Genomic DNA, 25,536 nt, shown 5'->3' with positions numbered 1-25,536 from the left:
GAGCTAAGAGGGATGGAAAGCAGTGTCCTACCCACTGTTTCAGAAGTCTTCAGCTTTGTGGCTCATGCCTCTTGTCAGTAGTATTTATGCCTCTTCAAAGAGAGCAGCATTAAGAGATCAGATCATCTATCTCCCTAGCTTCACTGCATTTACATATGGCACAAGATTGTTTTTCTAGGAGTAACTTGTGGCAACAACATTTTTTTCCTAAAAAAGTGTAACAGCACAAAAAAATTCATAGCAGCATTTTACACAATTTGTGTTAAAAAAGTAGAAGTTAACCATTTGTGTATTGAGTAACAAAAGGTTTAAATTACATTTATTTTCCATTTTACACTCACTATTTACTAGTTGGACTATTTACAAAGGTTCAAATGTTGTATAAGAGAATGAGCTTTACCCAGAATAAACTTCACACATGAGGTAGTGGTCTACCTCGACCTGTTTTGGCTGGATATAAAGGAGGTACAATTGGGTTTAAATCCTAGAAAAAATTCAGAAGTCAGATGTTCATGTGGATTAGATTGTGTTCTTGTAGAAGAAACCATGCACACACACACATACAGAGAGAGTAATCCTATGGTAAAAACATTAAGACCAACAGTGGATTTAGTTTTCATCTTCTTGGATGAAAAGCAGGAGAAATAATTATAACAGGGAGGTTGTTAGCTGTACCTCATTTATTCCAACTATATTTTTACCAAGAGGCCAGCTTTTATTTGAAGAAGCTAAAGTAATTGATGTTCAAACAGTAGAAGAGAGGGATTTAAGAATTAACTTAAAATGGGGGGTTTCAGCACTCCTTCTACTAGGACAAAGGAGTATTATTTCTCTACCGGTGTAGTAGCTGTCAACACTCCTGTGCCAAGCACTGGCTCCTGCAGGGCAAGGCACCTCAACACATGCTTGCTTACAGACACCTCTGCAGCCTAAGGGTGCCCCTGGTTAAGTCTTACTTTCCTCCAGACATTTTTAAATTGCAGCAGATTGCAGGAACACCACATGAGATGTTTCTAATTGAAGAAAGAACTTTCTGGAACCTGCAGTGTAATCACACCATGAACAAAACATGTATCAAGGCTAAAAGGAAAAAAAAGGGGGGAAGAAAGATCTACAATGCTTTTCACACAAATCTTCTGACAGTTCACCAGCTGACCAAGTGATGAAACTACAGTCTAGTGGATAGTTTTGGTAGCTGCAAGACAAAGTTCTTGTTCTTGCCCTAGAGTTTTATGTTATATGAAGATTGCATAGGACAAAGCAACCTTTTGGATAACTGAGGCAAGCAGTGCTTTGTGTTGGTATCCTTTGCTCCTTACAGGCTGAATGTGGTTTGGTGCTTTATTGTATCACCCTTATGCACCTCTGCCTTCAACACATCCATTTACCCAAATGCTGCCAGCTTAAGGTCTTAGCACTTCATCTGTGGATACCAAATAGGAGTTTAGTATAAGACTATTTGCTCAAGCTTTAACTACTGACTAGAACTCACAAATTTTAAATAAGCTGAACACCACTGAGATGCATATTTTATTTTAGCAGATATGTAAATTTATAAATTTATATAGTCAAGTTTTTTTTTTAATGGCCTATTAAGGCATTTTTAAAAAATCCCTATATGGCTTTGGTTTGCTGAAATACTACTTTACATTGTTAAAAGAAAAACATGTTCAAATAAATTTGACATTATGACACATTCACATATTTCACTTAGAACTGACAGTTATACAGATGCCTACATGTGATCACAGATGTCTCCTGTTGTGATGACACAAATAAAAAGGTAATCCAAATGCTTATCTCACAGTAGAGGGCAACCCAGAAGTCTGTGCAGAAGTGACATATAAGGAGTTATTATCTGGAAGAGGGGGAACCACAGAGTTTCCATTAGTGGGTGAACAGCTCAGTTTCAGTTTTTCCAAGTATTCTGCATGAACCGGCTTGTGACACTGAAGGACCTTGATTGCATCTTCTACTTTGAACCATTCTCTTTTCCTTCCTGAATGAGTACAATCCACAAGAAAGAACAGAGTTATAAAATGTTAACAGCACTATTGGTTGCTATCTAGTTATTAACTTTTTCTCAGTTCTTTGGAAGTCGAAGTTGTCAGGCAAAAGAGCGAATGAGAAGACCTTGAAAGAATTGATTAACACAAGAGAGTCACTCAAGCTAACTGAAATGCAACTCATAATAAAGCCTTCCAGGTAACTCTCTTGAAGCAGATACTGGACAGAAACTCCTGTGATTCTTTATATGCTCCAAAAGCCACATCTGCTCATTAGAGGAAAGTGTGATGTTATTGAAATGATTTGATGCTGCCATCCTACATGGTCATGCCAGCAGAAAACCAATCTTTACACTGAACATGCATGTGTGAGAATGGCTTAGTCTGATTTCAAAAGCCATGTTCCATACTCAGTCTCCAAGTGCATCCATATGTGGAGTTACTCAGGTTAGCTGTAAGTTTTAAAACTTACATTTGATGTAAGTTTCAAGACTTTACTAAGATCAGCTTAAGATCATCTTACTTTTTACAAGTTAGTCCTTTAAAATTCAAAGTCTCTGAAAATACATACAAGCAAGATCAATGATGGTCTTGTTAAAAATTCAATGGTTTTACAGCATTACAAGTACTGTGCTTGAACATACAGAAACCACTTACTTAGGATCAAAGACATTTTCAAAAATACCCTAGAGTATCAGACAGTAAAACATTCTACTTTTTATGGAAAAACAATTTGGCAGTATAGTATTTGGCCTTTAAAAGTTACAATATTTGTTCTGTGATAATGTTATAGTAATTAGAGTATTCTAAGAATAAGAGTAACACTATGTTGGAAGCAACTCTAGTTATGTATTAAAGTGTGCAAGAACAGCATTCCTTGACTTTTTCAAGAACAGAATTAGCATTCCTCCGAATTACACAAACTGCTTCCGAAAAATGAAAAGAGTTTGCTCACGACATTTTGAAGTGTAGCACATAAGGACAGAGAATTAATTTACCTATATTAACTGAATCTTCCCAGTCTTCCAGGATTTCCGTCACAGTAAGAACATAAACATACGTCCTATGCTTCCGATCCTGGTTCTGCTTGAATATTAGAAATACAAGTTTAAATTCTCATCTAAATAACTCACAGACTTACCACAACTACAAGATCAGAAATTACTTACCTCTAAAGCATAGTTGCCAGCAAGCCTGGCTTTTATTTTCACTAAACAAACATCTGTACTGATGAGACCCAAAATGATGGGAAAACAAAAGTTTTATTTGAAACAGCTGTTCTCTTTTACTAGACTAAAAAACACTGAACCAAACCAAAGACAATACAAACAATTTTGAAGATTGTGAAATTCTGGCCAAAGTATGTTCTTGGTCATCCAGCTAAATATTAGCAGTTGTCCACTAGTACTGCCCTAGATAAGTACTAGTACTTATCTTTTACATATGTTGTAAATTACCACAGCACTCCACATTTGCTAAAACTGTTTTCACAATGCATTTCCTGGACAAAAGGTCATTTAAAAAACACCCAAAAAGTTTTTGCAAGATGGAATCACTGCATCATGTGGCCATGTCACCTACACAATGCTGGCTGTAAAATTTCACTCTGTGAGCGAGGCAAATGAAATATCTTATGCTTTCAGTCACGCCAAATGCAAAAACCATTAGATCTGCTCATTCAGCAGGTTGGCCATGATGGCAACACTCACCAGCTGTTTCAAAGGCAAGTGTTTTGCACAGGGCAGGTTAAACACAGAGCTGACAGCTATCTGCTCAGGGCAAGGCCACTATGCTGCAGCCACTATGCTGCAGCCAGTCCACTGAGATCGGCAGAGACATTACTCCCTGCTACTCCAAAGCAGGCCAGTGGCAGTGTTTGAGGTGCTACCCAACCAATTAAACCATCCTTCCCCTTGGAGAAGAGCTGAACTCCTAATAAAACCAGGACCATCTACAATTACAGCTATGTTAAGAACTAAGATGCTATGGCCTAGCTCCCCTAACAGATGGCTGTGTTCTTGTGCAAATAACCTTTTCCACTAAACTGTGTTTCACAAGCTTAATATACTTTTGAACTGTTGTGCATTACTAGGAAATAAAAATTCTCCAGGAGTTCTTTGTCAGTATCACCATTAAGTGAGATACATATATTTATAACACATATCCTTTCTGGCTGTAGTTCCAGAATAAGAGGACTCAGCAGCAGCATTTATTTCCATCTTGTCTTAGTTCCATCCCCAGGTCACAAGGTGTGGCCCCCTCACTGGTACCAACAACAGTTTGTGGGGGCCTGTTGAGATATTAAAGTAGGGCCTTGATTTAAGTTAGAAGTAACCTAGAAATGTGACACAACACCAATTTTTCTCTCTTCTGATCTAGCTGGTGTAAATGGCTTCAGAAGAACATATACCTGAACTACCAAGGAATCATCATGCTTTGCAGCCCTGTCTTAAGCCAAAAATATGATAGATTATCTTGAGTTTTTTGGTCTGAGCTGGGAAATGGAGAATACTTTTGTAGACTGACCAGCAGAGTGAAAACACAGCCAAGTTTTTGATGTGTGGGACCATCCAGTTCATCTCAAACCCAAAACATACCAGAAAAATGTGAGTAGTACTAACTACAAAGCTTCAGGAGCTTCTCCAATTGTGTCATGGCTTCCATGCTTCACACACTGGGACACATGACTAAGGAATACTTCACACAGGAAATCCCTCTCAGGAATACACTGCCTGTAAAAGCTGGGTGAAGATTTGTACCTAACTGAGACAATATACAGCACAACATAGTAACACTGGATGTATTAGGAGCTGAAGACTATTAAAACTACAGTCTGCTCTTGTCTAGAACGTGAGCAGGACTAAAATAGAGTTGTAGCTAGCATGTGTCCTTGCACTGTTAGTAGTTCAGAGTCTGATGTTTATATCATCAAAGAGATGTTTTGAACTACATAGTTTGCTAAAGGTTTGCTGTATCTGTTGTCCAAAGCCTTGGCCTTTTTTTAGTGAATTAAAGCCATAATGAGACTTCATATCATCAATTTACACGTGTGAAAGTTGACAAATTATTTCAGCAAAATCTAACCAGGGAGGAAAAGTCAAAAGAGTGGCTCAAAAAAGGCTGGTGTAATGGTTCAGAAATCCTAACTCTATGAATGATTTGTTTTTTAGGGATTTTTTTTTTCTCTTTTTTTCCATCTAGATATTGTCCAAGTACTAATTTAACCTTTTCAGCAAAAGTCCAAAATGACCTGAGATTAGCTCAGCTGGTGAGAGCTTGGTGCTGGATAACACCACGGTGATGGGCTTGATCCCTGTACAAGACACTCACTTTAAAGTTGGACTTGGTGATCTTTGGGGGTCCCTTCCAACTGAGAATATTCTGTGAAACTGGTATAAGTACTTGGAACTCTTCCTATTCAAATCTTCACAGATCATGTAACACCTAAAGTCCTGTCTAATGTAGAAGATCCAGCAACACTGCAAAATTATAGGCAGGTAATACTTATGAACTTAAGTCTGATGTTGCAGCTTATCAGTTTTCACAAACCAACCATTGCTTTTAGAACTCAAAGGAAATAGCTCACCTCAAATATCCCAAGAAGTCTGCCTAGCTTTCCCTTTACTCCAGCCTACAAAACAAACAGAAAAAAGTGTTAGCATTTGGTATTAATTAAAAAAAAAATATAAAGCATCTGTGCCATCATCCTACATTACCATACTCCTCCTTATTAGGGTTATTTAAGTAAAGAGTTTTAAGTTTTAATTAGATAGTGCTGCATTAATTTTAGAGATTCTGGTTTTAGACTCTTTATGAGTATTAGAGTACAAAAGCTTGTCCTAATGAGTGGATCAAAGAATCCATAAATCTTTCAAGGTTTCCATCCAGGCCAAAATACTGTATTACTTACCACATTTTTACTGCACTGGATTTTATTAAATAGATAAATCATACCCAATACTGAAATAATCCAGGAAAGTGGAAAGGACAGGAGAATTTCAAGTAGTATTAGAATTAATCTAAAGATGCAATCATTCAAACTCCAGTGCTATTTTGCAAAGAAATTTAAGTGCAAGTTTTTAAAATAGAATAATAAATTAAACTGTAGGTCATTGCATGGACCTTGCAGCATAATGACTTCATGTGTTGGTTTTCATACAAAAGTAGCTTTTGTCATGTAATATAAACCCCAAATTTATATCCCCAATTCCCTGCAGTTTTGAACTCTTCTTCTAGTTAGTATGATTACAAAAGGCTTTCAATTCAGAGTTTTACTCCAGTATTTTAAAATAATCCCTGTATCAGCCTATGCTTTGTGATTTTTATCAATTCAGATAAGGTGGTCATTACTTTCTACTAAGACTCTAAGGTTTGGTTTTCCAAAAGTAATAGATAATGCCTCTTCCAAGGGACATCACTTATGATCATCCATTAATTCTAAACAAAACTCAGTCCATATGACTGACACATAAAGACATATGTTGTGTACTGGCAGACAGTCTTTAGATTGTTTTTGTCTTGTTATATAACCAATATTTAAAATAGGGCTTCTTAGTGCTAAGATGACATTTTCTAGTTTTCAGTCTTTGCTTCCAGCTTTAGCCAAAGACAGTTATTGATGTCTTATGGATTTATATAAAGGACCATATGGATCTTCATTACATTTTAATGAGTAACTCTGACAGGCTTTAGCCATAAGTCCAGTCAAAGTCTTACAAGTGAATGTTTTCTGTGACTGTCTTTTTAAAGAAAGCAGACGGCTGGTGTTATTTATTAAGCCATTTTGATGAAGGAAGCCCAATCACAGCCCCTGCAAAATTATCAAGGCATTTTGCTTATCTAGAACAAGAGCTAGAGCAAAAGTTAATGCAAAACTATATACAATATTCTGTTTGTCTGCTGTGATGGCCAAGGTACCTGTTAGAGCTCATAAAGCCAAAATACACAACTGGACCTGATAGATAGGTGATTAAGCAGCACATTAATTAGGAAAGTGACAGGCCCTTATTTTGGGCTGAAAGAGTAAGCTATGCCACAACAGGCACTAAAGATTGCTTGTGCTTTATACTGGGTAATGAAAAAGCACTTATTTATGAAAAGCAGCATGCTGAAGAAATTATTTCACTGATCAGTCCTAATTTTGTCAGCATTACAGTGTCACTTCAAGCTAGAGTCTGACAAGTAATATTTAACATGTGGCAACTCCACCATGACCAGCTAGGTTTACTGATACTGAATAGCTTTCATAGAGAAATTTTGTCACCATAGTCACAATGTGAATTTGTCAATGCTACTCTAAGTGGAATTTACTTAACACTTTCTCTTTTCTCTCTCCAAGCAAATCAATGGTTTAAACTTAGCTAAGTAATTCTGAATGAAACTATTAGAAGCACTCCATTAGATCACGTGTAAAAACTCCCCAAAGCTTGAAGTGAAGCTTTGGTGCAACCAGATGTTGCTACATAAATGTGATTACTATAAGTGATATCTCATTACTTTTTACTCAACTAGACATGTTTCAAAAATGTAGCATCACACCTGCAGACAGCAGTGTATTTTGAAAACCTCTACACTCAAAAGTGCAAAAAGGTAGTAATTCAAAGGCTTGTGATTTTTTTTCCTGAAAATAATATTCAACTGAATAATCTTCATAGTTGAAGAAGTACCTTGAATTTGACAGTGATCTTTTAAGTGCTCTTACTAACAGGGAATATTTCCTTCAAGTTCTTTTCATAATGTACTTCAAAATGTGTCAAATTTAAGTGCTAGAGGACCAAGAAATACTTCAGCTTTATCCCCAGAACATCAAAAGCAGCTCCCCCTTTCCCAATGGTAATCTAATCCAATGCACTGGTTAAATTCTAGACATTTTGCCTCTCACATAAAACATAATTCTTCCTTTGGCTTTTACGTACCCATGGCTGTTAAGATATGGTTCTTCAAGTAAACAGAATCCTATAGGCTTCTGTAAGTGTGTAAGGCCATCCAAACTTTGGGAGAAAGCTGGGATTTTTCAGGCTTTTCTTCTGACAGACAAGCTGCTGAATTAAGTGCTATACTTCCCCAGAACAATTCTCCAAGGAAGTCAGTACTCTGCAAATAGGACCTCAGATCTGAATCTTATGCATATATTTTAGCATTAGTCTAAATCCAGCTTCAAGAGAGAAAATTTTCCGCTTCATGCCATAATCAGTGTGGCCCAGAGGTCACTCCTGTTGAGCTGGAGAGGTACTGCAGTTTCAGAGGAGCTCAGGCTTGCCTGTCTCCTGTAGATGGAGCCAGAGTCATGCTGCAGTTCCATTTCTAAGCTAACAGCCTACCAGGGCAGAAAGTTGCTTAAGATCTGAAAGATTTCAGTTATTTTTAACTCTGGCATTTGTAGGACAGTATTGTAGCCATTTTATTGGCTACACTTCTGAAGGGATGGTGGCAAGACTACTCCTATCCTCTATAAAAGTTTTTGCATACTTTTATAAAACAAAATGCTTGACTACATCTGCCCTCACCTGTCAGCTGAGAGTGGGCTTTATTTATTTCTGCAGTGTCTAACTAGTTCTAGTCTGTAGCACCCAGTCATTTTTCAAATATTAGATGCTCATTGGAGCTAATTCCTCTTATTTCCTGTGAGAAGTCTTAGATGATATTACTGCCATTTTCACAGTTGCAGCAAATTAATCTTCAGGATCACCCTCTTCTTCTCAGAAACTATATCTGCACAGGGCTGAGGGGAACTGCATATTTTCTCATAGGCCTTTCAATACACTAAAACAAACAAAGCAAGAGTCTCTTTTTTGTGAGATGGAGCCAGAAAAGGGAGCAGTTCACAGTTCACAGAACATCTCCATTTACAAGGCTGGGCATCACTGGCTTGCCACTCATTTGTATAATTTTTCTTTGAACAGTGCATGTGCAGACAACTTATTTTACTCTTTCATGCTATGCAATTAAAGACAAAGCTCCAAATTCATTAATGGAGTAGCTCCTCATTTAGATGAGGTTCAATACCTTTCTGGGATTGCTTTATTCTGTAACTTCATTTTGGTATTCTACTTGCAGGTTTGTAAAAGTTTATGTCATCTAAATAATTAAGGCAACTGTCAATTTCCAATAACCTGTGAAATGTCAGACAATCTTAAATAAAACACTAAATATTCAGTAGAGGCAAAAATCATTATCACTAACACAAACAGAACCCTCCATGACACGTACACAGGCAGACTATGAAAAAACTGCCATGCATGTACATTTGATTACAAAGATCTTCTGTAATAATTCTAAGTTAACATTCTAAACACTGTTGGTGTTGAAGTGAGGCTATTTAAAGCCAGTGGGCTATCAACACTTCTACCATTAAGGAATGCCATTATAATTCCCACTATGAATTTATCCATTTTAATAACTTAATAGAAATACTGAGTCATGCTTAGTTTGTGCATGACCCAATACTGAAGAAACATTTCAAACCAGCACTACTGTGCTTTCTTTGAAGTTTATTCATTCACAAAACTCTTAACAGTTCACTGTACTGTAACCAGCCTGCCAGGTGACATTGACCTTAGTATAAAAATAGAAAGGACATTTACCTTTAGAAAGGTCAGTATGAATTTCCATGGCTCAAACCCCTAAATACCATTCTCTTTTCTTTAAAAATGGCACTTGGCAATCTCATGGAAGCATGTAAGACTTAGCCAGTAGCTGAAAGATATTTTACTTTAAAGGTATGATGTTCTAAGTCTGATCAGCTATACAAGCTATCACACCCCATGAATTCTGAGGGAGAACAACTGGAACTAAATTATTTTTGCTTATTAAAGCCCCTAGTCTGTGAAAACTCTTCATGCATTTGCAAGCACAGCTCAAAGCTGAACATGGCTGGAACTTAATATTGTACTCCAAAACACCATAAAAAGCATAGTCCCTTCAAGACCGTCCATTCTTTACCACCAAAGAAAAAAACCCCAAACATATAGCTACAGTTCTAATTGAAAATGGAGATGAGACTTTACTATCCTTCACCTTGGACTATACTCTAATTAAAGATCAGCAATTAAAATTACCAGCATTCCTAAGAACACTGAGCAGAAGACTGGGCTTTTTAATCCTACCCATGAACTTGTGACAGTGGGAGGACAAGACTTTCCCTAGAGGTGTCACTACTGCTTGGAAGCCTAAATCTTTGCTGACTCATTGCTAGAATCCAAACTCTTTGCTCCTTTCAAATGGACTGTACCCTGTGGCTGAGTATGTCTTGTGTGGGTCAAAATGAGCTCCTCCAGCAGCATAGCTAATAGAAAAAATTATTACACACACTAATCAGCAACAATATCAGTGTGTTTTGGGAATAGCAAAATGGGATGAGAAAACTGGTTAGGTCTAGTAGAAATCCTGTAATTCACTCACTTACCAGAATCCATCCAATTTATGAAAAATCTTATACCTTCTATTTAAAAGTATGATATTTTGATATTTCTTGCAGTTTTATTTGGTTTAGACATGGCTGTTAGATATTAAAGAAAAACTTAATATTTTTCACAACTTTCCTAGGAAAAATAAACAGCAAATGAAACCCCAGAATTCTGAATTTGAAATTAAAGTGTTGTAGTATAGGGAAACTGCATGAATTCATCATGACTGAAAGCTCTGTTCTGCCTAGTCATAGGGGCAGAGATAGGAAGGCAGACTATAACCATGGTGCTTTCTTTATAGATAAGCAGCCATAAATGTATGAATTCTCAGCTGCTCAGATAAATCAGCTTCTAATCTGTTTAGTTTGAAATGCCCTCAAAGGTCTGTTGATTTCTTGTTCTTATGCAGCTGCATGTTAATGGTTAGTTTACCTTCACTCTGTTCTGAAAGAGCTGCAAGTCAAACATTTTCTTCACAAACACAGAAATGTTGCATTACTATTACATGTCATTTGGCATAAAGTCACAGTTCTACTTCCAGTACTTGTTTGTAAAGGCAGGCAGAAATTTAGCTATGAAATGAAAGAAGCAGCTAAGTTGATTAGTTCACCTCACCACACTATACCCAATTCTAACACACAGAACTGCAGTTCTCTGAATTTCATAACCACAAAGGTCACAGTCAAGTACTGGATAAAGGAGGCAGTTCTCTCTTCCTTCTTGGTTCCCATCTGAAGACAACAGCAGCACAGATCAGCTGGCTTTTTGCTTTGTTTTGTGTTTGTTACCTCTTCATACACCTCTCTCACGGCTGCTCCCCCTGGCTCTTCCTCTGGTTCCATTCCTCCACCTGGTACAATCCACTGATCTGGGTACCGGCTACTGCTCACCAACAGCACCTAGAAATAATTGCAAGTGACTGTTAAATACAGCTCACAAGTCAGGAATCTCACTACTATCTGATTTTCCAGCAATGCACTTATTCACCTAGCCAGATGGATTACAGACTTCAGAAAGAAAACATGACAGGCAAGCAGGAGTTGGAAAAAGAGGAAAACAGTCAACATCCAATCTGTTTTATAAAACTAAGTCAAGACAATGTCATTGCCATCTCTTTGTACAAATGCTTTCATTGGATGCTTAGACACAATGTGGAAAATACAGAATAATGTGAAGGCATACAACAAAAATCTAATAACAGTATTTTCCAACTAAGTCTTCAAATCATATAGATGGCAAAGTATGAAAATTAAGACATTTTCATCACAGAGAAGTTAAACTAATTCTTCTGGAATGGCATCTTCTAGCTAAAAATAGACCTTTGAAAATATTTCTAATTTTTAGTCAGAAACAAGCTTCTTTTTAGTTACTGAAGTGTTATGTTAGTATGATATGCTTACACTATTGCATAACTAAAATACAGCAAGATTACTTCATTGGCCCTTGTCCAATTTGGTTTCTTTTAAACATTTATGTAAGAGGAAAAAAGCACAACACATTGATTTCTAAATTTAACGTTTTTCCCAATACACGTCAATTTCACTTAATTTGACTCTAACCTGGTTCTGCCATTGATACACACCAATTTTAAACTCCCTGTCTATAGGACCTGCACTTCATAATATTCAGAGCAGAGCAGATGTTAGCTACCTGTCCAACAAACTATGATACCTTGTATTTGGAGTAATTTTGCAGTAGAAGTTTATGAAGATAAGACCTTGATTCAGGACTACTTGAAAATAAGCAGTTTAACTTATATTTGAGACAAGTCCCAGTTACCAAGACATACTCAGTCATCTGTGTAGTAAAAGACTTCCAATTCTAAGCATTACTTACATAAACCCTACCCTGAAGTCAAAGGACAACTGTGGGGAGTAAAAGGGCAGGGTCAATGCTCAAATCTTGAAAAGTAATTAAAAGACTAGAACAAGAACCTCAAGTCTAAAGGTTATAGTTTTAACTGGTGCCAGACAACTGAAGTGACCGTCCCAGCCCTCACCTTTATGGACTTCAAACCTACCCCCTGTTGGCTTAAATAGGAAAATGACTCTCTGATGACAGTAACAGGGAGATGATTACCACTTATACTATGTCCCTTTGGCACTCATGGAAATAGGTTGTAGGTTCACCTACAGGAACTGGGAGTGTAATTCAGATGACTGCATGCTTTGTGAATGCAATGATATGTGTGCATACTGAGGTGCACCTGGAAGAGCCTTATCTGACAAATACTGTCTTGTGATGTTTATCTTATGTGCAGTCAAGATTAGTACAGTGGAGAATCCTTTAGGGTAGGACTAATTTCTCCAAAGCTTTTTCCTATGCTAAGGAATACAGCAGAGACATCATTTAGTACAGAAGCATTCTTAGCATCTGATCTAAACGTTCACGCTTTCAGTCAATTCAAGCATTTTACTCAGCTACCTAAAAAACTAAGAATATTCAGCAGAAGCAATAAGGTTAGACATAAATGCATCTCAACTTGATTTTTACAGCCAAAGGTTTTGGTTTCCTAGGGTCCTTTGACATTAACAAAAGATTCAGAGCGTACACAGGTCTACTAAAAGTAATTTTAGAAAATGTTTTTGAACACTTAGGTGGAGCACCTATATCACTACAAAGAACCACTTTAAGCAGTGCTTAAAAACAGTTGTAAAAATCAAGTTATGAATTAACTTCTGAGTTCCAGATATAAGCAGTAAACAATTTTCTGCTGATGAAACTAGCACTCAATCCAGTCATGTGAAAGCTAGCAACAATAATAAACAAAAGGATGATTATCATTAAATCATTCCCAGCTTGGTAGAACAATTTAAAATCAGCATTCATTGCTTAGTTAAGGCTAAACAAAACTCTTAATTACTACTATAGGATAAATCAGGTTGCTCATTCTGGCAGTGTAGTGTAAAGCCAGGATTTTTTAATGCCTTTATATATAGTAGTTGACTACTGCTAATCTGATCAATAGACTATTAAACTGGGTTTGTACATATATTAGCTTTAAATTACCCTTTTAAAAAGCAGAAACAAATACATCTAGCAAGTAATCAACATTAAAATACATCAACTCTTGTAGATAGGCTTTACAGCTACATATACAATAAACTCCCAAGTGTTACAGTCTGGGAATTCATTTTAGCAACCATCCAAACCTCTAAGCCTGGAACTGAAGCATTTTCTCAAACATCTTTCCCTCTATGCTTTATTCTCCTGTGATCCCACTACTTTTACAGACTGAATCCAAGGGACCACACTAAGATACATCCCTGAGATCCTCAAATGCACAATTTTTTTTTTACCATTAACACATGAAGTCACTAAGGCATGAGGCATCCATCCTCATGTAATGCTATCAAAAACGTACTCTGTGTTAACCAGATTCCACAAACAACAAGATCTGATAGCTAGCAGTTGCAGGATTGTGTGGTAAGGCTGAAAAGCATTCCACAGAGTTTTTCAGTATAGCATCAATCAGTCTTCCATGTTTTTGTTGTTTTCTGTATGTTGTTTTTCATTCTATGTAGTTTTGAGGTATTTCCATCTGTATAAGTGGCCAGAAGATACATCCCCCAGTACTAAATGACGAGGCTGTAAATAAAAACGTGACCTAACTATGAAGACACCAAAAAGCTGTGATTGGTTGACACTGCACTCACATGCCAAGAGAGGTGCAAAAATCAGCAGCAAAAATGCAGCAATTCACTTTCCCTTAGTAGAAGATAATCAAACTTGGAGAAATATGACCTAGGCTGCCTGGACAATCCAGTCTTTTCTGAGGAGGCTCATGGTCAAGCAGATTACAATAGTCTACTGGAAAAGACTGCAGAATCTCACACACCTGTATTTTTTCTGACTTATGCACAACAAATTTTACATCAAAACCCCATTAGGCTCAGAAGAAAAAAAGCAAAAATACTTCCTATGCAAAGAAATCTCTGTCCTGTATCCCCAGATTCAGAAAAAGGACTAAGATTTGAGTTGCATTACTTGCTAGTGATCACCGCCTTTCTCATGTCTCTGACTAAGACTTACTGCTGATAACTCTTGTTCAAAAAAGGTACAGAGTACTGCAGTGCAATCTGCTTGTCTAGTTATACAGCTGAGCTTATCTTATTCCAAAGACTAAGGTAAAGATACTGTAATGCTGCCAGGTGAAGAAGTACAGCTGCAAAGTTCAGCTAAGAGGAAACAAAGGAAAAATTCTTCCATTAAGTGTTACCAGCCAAGTTTCACCTCACTTCCAAGTCCAGGAATAGACATGACCTTTGAGTGTAGTGAGGAGGAGAAACTGCTAGCCAGCCTGCTTGTAATAAGCACCTATCAATACACATAACCGTAATATGGTTAACCAAAAAGGTTATTACAGGGCAGGTGGCATCATGGGACTTGGTCACTATAAATGCTAAGCTTGCAGACAAACAACTGAAAATTTCTAAAGGTGCTGAAGTTTTGGCCTTTTTAGCGTTCTCAAGTCAAAACCACTCATTAAACATTTAGTAGCCCTGTATTGCAGAAGACCAAAATGGCAACAGCTCAGAGTAATACAAATTATAACCACATGCTATTCAACTTGATACTTTTTTCATATTAAGCACTAGAGAGGTAGAAAATTGTTTAAGTTTATATAATTGCTTTCTATCTTTCTTAACTAAAGGACATTATACCTTAACAAAATAATTGTATTCAAATCAATTTATATTAAAAAAACAAGGATAAAGCTTAAATTAGCTAGAGCAAACCCCTCAGCTGGATTTTTTAGATTTCAAAACAAAGCAATTCCGAACTTGAAACTGAAAATATGTCATTCCAATTTTACAATAATTATTTGTCATCAGATGTCTTTAAGGTCTCTATTCCCTGCCTAATTCCATCTATTCCTGTCTTTCCCACTGCACACCCTGTCTTCATGGCTCCCACTACTCCAGTATGTGTCCAACTCGATATTTGAATTACCTGAAGGAGATAGCCAAATCTGCCCTTCTTTATAGCAAAGCTGGTAGTTAAAAGAAGCAATGTCCAAGAGAAAAGGAATCAGTCCCTCACTCCCAAAAGACTGCTGAGCATTCTGAGCATTTGTGACTCAGCTGCAAAGAACATCACACTGCCCAGGTGTACTGTTCAGAAGATAGGTGTGAGGAAGACAAAGGATTCAGCTCCCAAACTCTACAAAGGTGAGTATACGCAAATCATTTCAGAAGATTTAAACTGCTCAGAGTATAGAAAAGATCATTAAGGCATTAAAAGATACCTCTCAGGTACAAAACAGTGTCAAATGCTGTTAGATGTATTGCATATTTTCATAGCTATCAGAAACATTAAGAGGCTAAGACATCCAAGCCTTCTTTGAGAACAAAGACAGGATCCACTCTGATGGAGGTGAATACAATTTAACACACTCAATATGGAAACTCAGCCTACATGGTTGGTCTGCTAAGGTTACAAGCACCTGAAAGAGCCAGAAAGATGGTTTAATCCTAATACAGCCAAAAGGGTAAGTCAAGCCCTATGATTTTTTTAAAACCAGTCATAAGCTGATGCTCAGGCAAGAATACAAACAGTAAGCACTTTTTTATTCCCTAACATTTTCAACTTCCAATTGTTTTCACCTCAGGAGCTTCCTTAAAAGCACTAGGGAACAACTTTGAATGCTCTAACAGAGGAACACTATTGAGAAGCAAGGAAAAGCATCTCGTACAAACACTGGATCGTATTTGCAAAATTAACTCTATAAATTTTTAGGCAAAAGCACACATCTCAGAGAGCATATGTCAACCTGCTACTGCAGTTAAGAGATTTCCTTTATCTAACACTTTTTTCCTATTTTAAGAATCACTGCCTCATTTTAGTAGTTCTGAAACAGTTTTGCAGTTCCCCTATAGGTTAATATGGTATTCTTGTCCTAGAATGCAATTGCCTTTTGGCAATGAGGTTGGAAAATGCAGCTTTAAACCTTGCCATAGCAATGCTACACAGGCAGCATTTAGTAAGGAACATTTGACTTCCTGAAAAGATTCTCAGGAGAGTGACTGCTTATAGTCCTCATTGGTTACTGCAATAATTTTTAAAATTACTTTATTTTTGAAACATGGGGAAATAACATGCCCAAAGTTATTGTAAAGTAATAACAAAACGGTAGGATCACACTGGACAGCATTATAAGAGCTAATTCAAGTCAAGACTGCAACACCTTTACTTTCCCCCCAACACTTGGATAATGAGTTTAGGAAGCTGATCTGGATGAAAAGTAGATTCCCACAAAAGCTCTGTCCAGCCTGCACACACAACAGCCATCAGGACACAGCTATTCAAGGGGCAGTGCTGCACAAACTGGGGCAGAAAGGCACCACTGCAACCTTCCAAAGTAAGCCTGTACCAATTCAAGAGCCTCTAGTAAAGCACTTTAAAGACCACAGACTGAAAAGCAGTCCACAGCTATGACAGAGGTTCTAAAAGATGATTTAGCCTCACTGAACAGGAGCTAGAACAACAGCAGAGGAAAGGCTAACTAGCAGCACATTAATTCTAACACTCATTAATTTGAGCACAAATCTTGAATGCATCTCAGGAAACTAGGTTCTGTCTACACAATATATTAAGTCTGAAATGTCCTCCCAACTTTACATGAATATCACTTTTCAAAGCAGCAACACAGCACCTGGATATCAGTCAGTGCTACTTTTCTCCCATTCTGAAGATGAATGGTAAAGAAATATGGGTATAATTATATAATACTCCAGAATTAGATCTGGAAACTATTTTTCCTTTGAGACCTTCTAACTTTCAGGCTATATGGCAATAAGGAGAGACATGTCAGCTTTTTTCAGAAGAAGTTTTGCTTTTCACTTGCAATTATAGCTGTAATATTTTAAAAAATTTATTTCCTATTCAATTTAAGTATCTGGCTAACATGCTATAGTGACACAGAATTTTAGTGTCTTCCTCTGGCTATTTAACATACTTCACTTTGTTCTTTGGCTGAAATGTTCATAGCAGGAATAGAACAGCACTGTACTACTGTGGCATGCCAGTCAGAACACATTTCCTCACAAGAAGTGACTCAAGTCACCTGTAGCATTCCATTTCCACCCCTAAGCCTTAGCATGCTTTGGAAAAACAGATGTGACAGGTCTCACAGTGAGATGAAGGGTGCAGATCTTGCACCCAGACATATGACAAAAGCAGATCCTGAAAAAAAACCAAACCTGCAAATAAACAAGAAACATCTCACAAGTGCCTATAAAAAGTTTTACTTTTTACTGAGCATGAGTTTTACTTCTGACACTGAGCCAGTTCCCCAATCCACCATACATAACAACCTTCCTCCCTCCTGCTTGCTAATGCAGCCCAGGGGAGAAACCACAATTTCAGGTAGCAGGGGAAGAGCTAAATTAATATTGCTGCCATTTCTTTTTAACTTGAAACCACGTTCTAATCTTGAGCAGGAGAACTGGGCTTTACTGGTTACTCAGCAACATAATCTGTTTGACTAAGGGATCGGCTTCCAAGAGCTTGTCAGAAACAAGAGCTCCAAGTCTTTGAGAGGTGTTCAGCTGCAGGTAAAGATTTGACAAGGTTATTTCTTGACAAGTACCAGTTACCTTTTAGCCTTCTCTATCTTTGAGATACATCTTTGAAGACAAAAATTTGTTATAAAGTGTTTACATTTGTAGCACTGGTTTCACGGAAGCGCTTAAAAGCACTAAGTCAAAAAGCCACCGAATTAAAGTAAGCTTTTCAAGAGTTCTACAAATAAGACTGGAAAAAATACACATCAACCTATAGTCTGTGAACTCACACATTTACAGAAGATGTTTTAAAAAACATGCCTACAAACTCTAGCTAGAGATAAGAATGCATATATGTGTGTATATAGGCAGATATATATATATCTAGCTGTGATATTCGTGTATTTGTGAAGAAGTCTGCCACTATGCTATTTCACAGTAACTTGGAAGTTTTGAGCCTCACTGAAGCAATTCAAATAGAAACTTTGCCACCAGTTTAAACCATAAGTAAACTTAGGACGGTGCAAGTAAGCTAAAAGGACGTTTTTTTTCAAGTATCTTAACAGAAATATAACTAGCTCAAAAAGACAGCATATTAAAAACAGGGCAAAAAGTGCTTTGTTACAGGACATCTTAGCCTGATGTTATACAAGTATAGCCATATTTCCTTCTCTCCTCAGCCCAGCCCTCTTTGAGCAACTATCAACCCCATTAAACATATCCATATGGCATAGGCAAGTGATACTATAGGTATAGGAAAAAAAATAATTGAGGTTTCAAAATTTAAAAAAAAAAAAGCAACTAATTATTAACTGATGTCAGTATCTGAAGACTTATGAGTGAAGACTGAAGATTTCTGCCATGGTAGACAGTTGAATTCCCACAGCCTCACTAAACCTGCAGGCTTCCACTGCTGGCAAGCAGTTGGAATTTGTGAAAAAATATTCCAGCACGAAAACAAGGTGCATATGCCATGCCTGCAGAAAGCTGCTTTTCTGTGGACATAATAAACACCAGTGTCTTGCATCCAGAGTTGGTTACCTGACATAAATCATACCACAGCAACCTAACATTCAATTTTTCTTAACATTAACACAAGCTTTAACTCCACATGAGCCTGCAGGGAAAACACTATAAGCAAACACTGCCTCTGTAGACACATCATAAAGAACCATTTTTGAAGCTGTTTATAGGTCTTGATTTTTCAAGCTGTATCCTTTTCCACAGCATGCAGATCATAGATTCACAGAATGCTCTGGGGTGGGAGGGATCTTTAAAGATAATCTGGTGGTTCCAGCCCCCCGACACTAGCCGAGATTGTTCTGGTTGATGTCCAGGTGTCAAGAAAATGCTGAGGAAAAGCTAAGGCAGCAATCATCCTATGCTAATTACTCTTCCTGTCCATTAGCAGGGCAGGGGCATGAAACAGAGAAAATAAAAGCCACAGTGTGCTTGAAGCCCATAGTGAAATGTATGTTCTCTGGCATTTAAAATATGTCTATATTCCAACAGACCACCATAATGCAAGGCAGGTAACCCACACCACTATGGAGACCGTGCCAGCCTTGAATAAGGAGCCATGGTCATACCCCAAGTTATCTGAAACCACAAATTATTTGTGTTTACACCTGAGTGCTCTACACTGAAGTTATGATAAAGAAACCAAATGAAAAATCCCATCTCAAGTATGGAGTATTTTTCATGACTCTGCAAGTTTATTTAAATAATTCCTCGAACACTCCATTTTGCCAGGGTAGCCAGGTGATACTTCTGGGCCCTGGTTTATGGATCAGATTGCATAACAAAAGGTCCTTCTGGCTTTCAGACCATTTAAACCAATGCACATAAAAATAACATTTTGCTTTTTTCCTTAATAAAATCAGTGCCAATATAAAGCAACATCTGTACAAAACTAAGGAACACTATTTTAAAAATTATTAAACTATGACCACCATAACAAGATACAAGAAACCCATGCTTAATCTATCTTGACATTCTACAAGCAAATAAATGAAGTTATTAAATCAGACCAGAAAGGAGCTATAACACTAGGAGCTTATAACTTTTAACTCAAGAACAAGATAAATAGTTGAAATGCAAGTGTATGCCCTGCTACAGAGGGACAAAAAAAATTCTACATTTCCTGTAGGTGTGTAACAATACATTTTTCCTCACTACTGTCTCAATATTAAAAAAAAAAAACCCTCCCGTTTTCATCTCATGTACAAGGCAAAACAACAAATGCAAAATTAAAAATTGAAAAGCTTGAAACTTTTTTTTGCATCTGAAACTATTTTAGGTCTGCTACTAGCAACTGCTGACTGAACACTAAACTAGGGCTTTCAGTACCATATTTGATTACATAAAGCACTGTTACAGATGCCAAAGTAATTAGAATGCACTCAAAAGTTTATATTCAAGATACTTAAATATAACTGCTCATTAATTTTTATAAGATGTAGATGATAGAAAAAAATTAAATTAGGTTTAAAAATTATTTCAGTTACTCAAATTGCTACAAAAATTATGTTTATTACTATTTTCTCCTGCTGCTTTAAAAGCTTGCCTTGTTCAATGCATTGAAAAGTAAGAATCTTCTTGCATACCTTCACAGACCCTAAGACAGGAGGATTTTTATCTAAAATTACTGTTTGCAGAACACTGACTGCATGAACAACCCCAACCTGTGGAAGCCAAGAGGGCTCTCCTGCAGGCTTATTCTAAAGCTGCCATCCACTCCTAGCTGCTCAAGACAAACTTGCATTTCCTCCCAGGCAATTCTGCCAGCCCATCCCTGGCTGCTGAATGCCATCAGCCTTCTGCACACACCTACCAGCTTCTTGTTTGTTCAAAGCAAAAAGCTGCACCCCCCCATGCACTGCATGCCCACACAGCCTTGTTTTATTTTTTAAATGAGATTTCTCCTGCTTCATTTCCAGGATGGTTTTTCTTTCAAAGGGCAGACAGTCCCTGCAATTACTGTTTTATTTCCTTACAGAACAAAAGGAACCAGCACTTCAGCTCATATCCAGCCATCTTGCTCTCTCTTCAGCCCAAATGACAGCAGTAAGACCAAAACAGGCAACACTTTATTGACAGTATCTAAGAAACCACCTCCTTTAACACCCAAAAGCTACTGGACACTTTACTTGGCCATTTGGGTTTCCTCCTCTTTAAAGGATTTTTTTCTTTTTAAATCATACATTATGACAGCATGAAGGAAACAAAATCTAAACCAAAATGGGCTGTATAGCACTAAATTGGTCTGCGTGGAGGCACTTGAAGAAGAAACACGGATTTTCAGAGCGGTGCAGCTGAACAACCAGCAGTCATCTCGGGTACAGGTTTTCAGTGGCAGTATCAGCTCTCAAAGCAGCAGCTTTGGACAGGTTGCAGGGCTGCAGGGAAGCCCAGTTTGCAGCCTGTAACACTCAGCAGAACTGACTCAACAATTTTAAGCCTGGCAGCAGGAGTGGCAAGCCCAGCAGTAAGTCTAACTGGACAGGGTGCTGGAGCCGGGTAATAGGAGTTTGGTGTCTGCATTTCAGAATGCATGCAGGAACCACCAGACTGAATTTCACCTCAGCAATATTCTACAGCACACCTATGTTTCAAGTTGAGAAATAAAGAAGCAAACTAACTCAATGTAAACAGTTGTGTAATAATAATAAAACAAACAGATGTATAATGAAGTGTAAGGGATGGGTTTGACCAGTCTTTTTCCATTGACATGTTACTTCACTGTGCATAAACTCAGCTGTAACATCAACACCAACAAGGCAGTTTGGATAAGAAATCGACCAGGAAGCCATAACAAGCAGATTTTGCTAGATGAACAACAGAGATATTAAATGTTTTAGTGACTTGCCCAATGTTTGTCAATGGGCACAAAAAGCTGTTACTGAACATGCCTAAGTCTTTAGTCAAGAGGCAGCATCCAGAAGTCATGATATCAACAGGGGACATCACATGAAGTTGCAGAAGAAGGATCACCTTCAGGTGAGAACACTGCTGTGAATTTCTGGTACAAGTTTAGAGTTCATGAGCTGTCAACAAATAAGAGACTTAGACATCACCAGGAAACACAAGATGACTATACAACAGCTTTACAGTCATGGTAGAGATGGGTCCTATTACAACATTTCTTCTGGTATAGCTAGAGAAGTGTCAGCAACTTTTTACACAGCACAGCATGATCCCATCTAAAGCACCCACAAGTGTCACCCACATTAAAAAATACATTTGGCAAATGGAAGGAGATGTAAAAGCTACTATGATGACCAAAAGAGAAAACTGTTTTCAAGAGAAGATGATTTAAGACTTGAAGTTCATAAAAAATGCTAAGAAAGTTTTTTGACATATCTGTAGAGAGCAGTCATTCCTAAGTGCAAGAAAGGAGAAAAAAAAAAGCTTAAGCTCAGCTATAACTGGCTAGGGACAAGCCTTTTGGACAGTCAGAATGGAAGTAGAAAGAAAGGTTAATTCTAAGAATTGTATCACAGGATTGCTATAGGCACTCATTCCGCCAGGTAGAACCTAATCAGATGAAAAATAGACCAAATCTAGTCTTGCAGACAGGTTGAGACTTGGATTTCTTGCTTAATTTTAAGACTCCTAAGATGAAATGTATTGCTAAAAGTTGTTTTCAGCTGTTGTTTCTATTTTCTCAACTTCAATGTCAAGCAACTCTTTGCTTATCCTATAAGTCAAAATAACTATGAGAACTGTTCTATCCTGTAGTTCCCCTGCATCCCCACCTCCCAATAACTTCTGCAGGAGTCTCCTGTTCCCTTCTCCTCCACCCATTCAGGTACCACCCTTGTATTTCTTTCCTCCAGAAGTTACACCACACTTAAACACTCTGGAGATGCAGCTGAAAATTGATGGTGCATTCTCTAGAGACTTAGAAAAGAAACACTGAAGACATGTACATGGAATAGACCAACACAGAAACTACCTGGACAACAGTGTTCAAGAAGACAGAAGCAAGCCTCAAACACCCAGTTTGGGGAACATGGCTGATGATTCAAGTTAGTTAGGCATCAAACTTCTAAGGAATAGATTCTGTACTGATACAGAGGAAGCTGGCACTTGGGATACAGCTCCTAAGCAAGTTCAAGCTGTTGGCACTGCTTTCCTGGAAATAACTTGTCAGAAAGCAATTTTAACTGTTTCCACACATATAATCTATGTCCTAAATCTGATCTGATGTTCTCCCATTCACTTCATCCACAAGTATGTCTACCTGCACTGATGCCAAGGCCCAGCCTCATGCCAGCAATACAAGTACTCCATCCAGAACATACACAGAACTGCAGTGAAATAATGGTCAGTATGGGTATTACATATTGTCTATTTCTTACACAGCCCAGCAAAGCTGCTGCTATCCTCCCTGGCCTCAAAGGATTTTATTACACACAAACAATATTCCGAAGCAGCCAGTGATCTCATTGGATGCAAGACTGAAAGAGAATGACAAGAAGTTGTATCAGGAAATGAAGAATGAACAGAAATCACTGACAAAGGTGACCCTAGCCATGAATTTTCAACTACAATAGGTGCAAAAAGCTGTTACAGTGGCTCAGCTGTTCCAACTCCAAATAAGTCTGAGCTGGAGTAGCATCCAAAAATTAATATTAAAGTCGCATAAATGGTGATGTGTGTTGGAGTGCCAGAGACTAAAGAAAAGCTGTAACCCATAATGAGACCTTGCAAGATTTCTTCTGGGTGCCTTTCTCCCTCGTACTAGTAAAAACTAATTAGCATGGTCCCAAGGTTATATTTATACCACAAAGGAAATATTTTTTTTTGCTTAAACCCAAGTGCCTGTATTTTGAGATCAGGCCTCTTCCCACTGCATTATATTTACTTAGTAGATGCTTAAGGAAGACATTCGTTGTACTGACAGCTTGGGAAGGGCACCAGCATCTTCCAGCACATAGATAAAGGCAGGAAAAACCGCAAAACCCTAACCTTTATAGTTATTTCATGGCTACTAGACAAGAGAAAGAAAACAGAAATCTCAAAAGGGTACGCTTCCAGCCCGAGACCATCTAAAAAGGCATTGTGCAATGAAGCCATCAGCCGAGCTCCCAGATAACGGGCAGTGCCATTGACCTTGGCTCGGAACACGGGACAACTTTGTTGCCACCTCCCGACTCTGCTGCAACATGAAATTCCGGGGGAGCGCTACCCGCTACAACCAGAGCCGCAGCAACAACTCAGCCGCTCGCGAGCTCGTTCACAAAACATTTCTAAGCCCCATTTTACTCTTTCCGTGGGAAAACCAGGTGTTCCAAGCCCAGGCTTTTTTATCGCACCCAAGCGGGGCAGGAGGCTCGCCTTCAGGATGACACACCAGCCCTGCCCTCCACGCGCCATTATACATTAACCGGTTTTCCGCGTGTCACGGGCACACAGGAGATAACCCTGGCGTTGCAGCCGGTGTCCCGGCCCATCCCGCCCCGCCCGGAGAGCCCGCTCTCCCCCTCCCCGCTCTCCCCGTCCCCGCCGAGGGGCGCCGGGGCCGCGCACAAAGGCGGCGCCGCGCACGTGGGCGCGCACCCCGCCGCCCCAAGATGGTGGGCGAGAGGCGCGCCCGCCCCGCCCCCGGCCCCGCTCGGACCGGACCGGCACGGCCCGGGGGCCGCCCGCCACCGGCCCCGGCCGGCCGGCACCCGCGCGGCCCCGCCGTGCCGCCCCTGCCGGCCCTCGGCGCGGCGGGAGCCCCGGCGCGGCCGTGCGCGCTGGGGGCGTCCCTCGGGAGGCGCCCGCGCCCCGCGGCCAGACAAAGGGATGCGGCAGCGGCGGGGCCGGCGGAACGCGAACCCGGGCCGGGCCGGGCCCGGCGCCCCCCGCCCCACGTGCTCGGCGGGCTCACCTCGTCCTCCCGCTCGCTGCGGAAGCACAGGCACGCCGCCCGCTTCTTGTAGCCCTCCCGGTCGTACGTCCGCGTCTGGTTCGGCTTGAATTTCATCATAGAGGCGGTGACACGCGGGCTGCCCCCGGCCGCCGCTGCCGCCGCCGCCACGGCTCCTCTCTGTGAGCGCCGCCGCCGCGCCCCTGGGACACCGGCGCGGGGCCCCCGCTCGGGAGCGGGGCTGGAGGAAGGCCAGTCCCAGCCGCTGTCACAACAGCGCCGCGCCGCCTCTGCCGCTGGTGCCGCCGCCCCGGGAGCTGCGCCGCGCCATGGAGCCTCTCCCGGCGCCCCGAGCCACCGCCGCCCGCCCGCGGCGGCCGCCCCTGCGCCCCCACTATTTAACCGTAACGCGCATTCCTGCGCGCGCCGCGCGCTCCGCGCAGGCGCCGGGCGGGGCGGGCCGCGGGGGGCGGAGGCGAAGCGCCGGTCGCGGCGGGAGCCATGGGCGCCGCGGGGCGGGGCGGGGCGGGCGCTCTGAGGGCCCGGGGCAGCGCGCCCGCCCCGCAGGGCCCCGCGCAGGCGCCGCTCCAGGGCCGCTGGGCCGGTGCCCGGTGCCCGGTGCCCGGCGGGGCGCGGGGGCGCTGCGGTCTGTGCCGGCAGCCGCCGTGGCACCGAGCCCGCGTAGGTGTGCGAGGCGGGGCGGCTTTCCCTGCGCGGTACATGGGGTACGCACATGGCTCGAGCGCCGTAATGGGAGTGTG

General features: G+C 40.0%; 1 protein-coding gene across 3 annotated transcripts; it reads right to left on the bottom strand.

Annotated features, from left to right (window-relative positions):
- Positions 1-1,507: 1,507 nt before the first annotated feature.
- On the bottom strand, positions 1,508-25,211 carry NUDT4 (nudix hydrolase 4). 3 transcript variants are annotated; one of them, XM_064419731.1, is made up of 5 exons: positions 24,797-25,211; positions 11,200-11,310; positions 5,593-5,637; positions 3,005-3,092; positions 1,508-1,999 (listed from the first exon to the last, which is right to left on the bottom strand). In XM_064419731.1, the coding sequence occupies exons 1-5, from the start codon at positions 24,893-24,895 to the stop codon at positions 1,797-1,799; spliced, it is 546 nt and encodes a 181-aa protein (XP_064275801.1). In that variant the 5' UTR covers positions 24,896-25,211; the 3' UTR covers positions 1,508-1,796. The 3 variants fall into 3 exon arrangements, with proteins under 3 accessions (XP_064275801.1, XP_064275802.1, XP_064275803.1); XM_064419732.1 differs by having other exon boundaries at positions 3,005-3,089; positions 24,797-25,201; XM_064419733.1 differs by lacking the exon at positions 24,797-25,211 and adding an exon at positions 24,237-24,259.
- Positions 25,212-25,536: the final 325 nt, after the last annotated feature.

Source organism: Passer domesticus, chromosome 5, assembly GCF_036417665.1.
Source record: "Passer domesticus isolate bPasDom1 chromosome 5, bPasDom1.hap1, whole genome shotgun sequence".
In the NCBI taxonomy this organism is placed as follows: domain Eukaryota; kingdom Metazoa; phylum Chordata; class Aves; order Passeriformes; family Passeridae; genus Passer; species Passer domesticus.
Note: the sequence above shows the minus strand (reverse complement) of the source record. Positions and strands in the feature narration are given on the sequence as shown.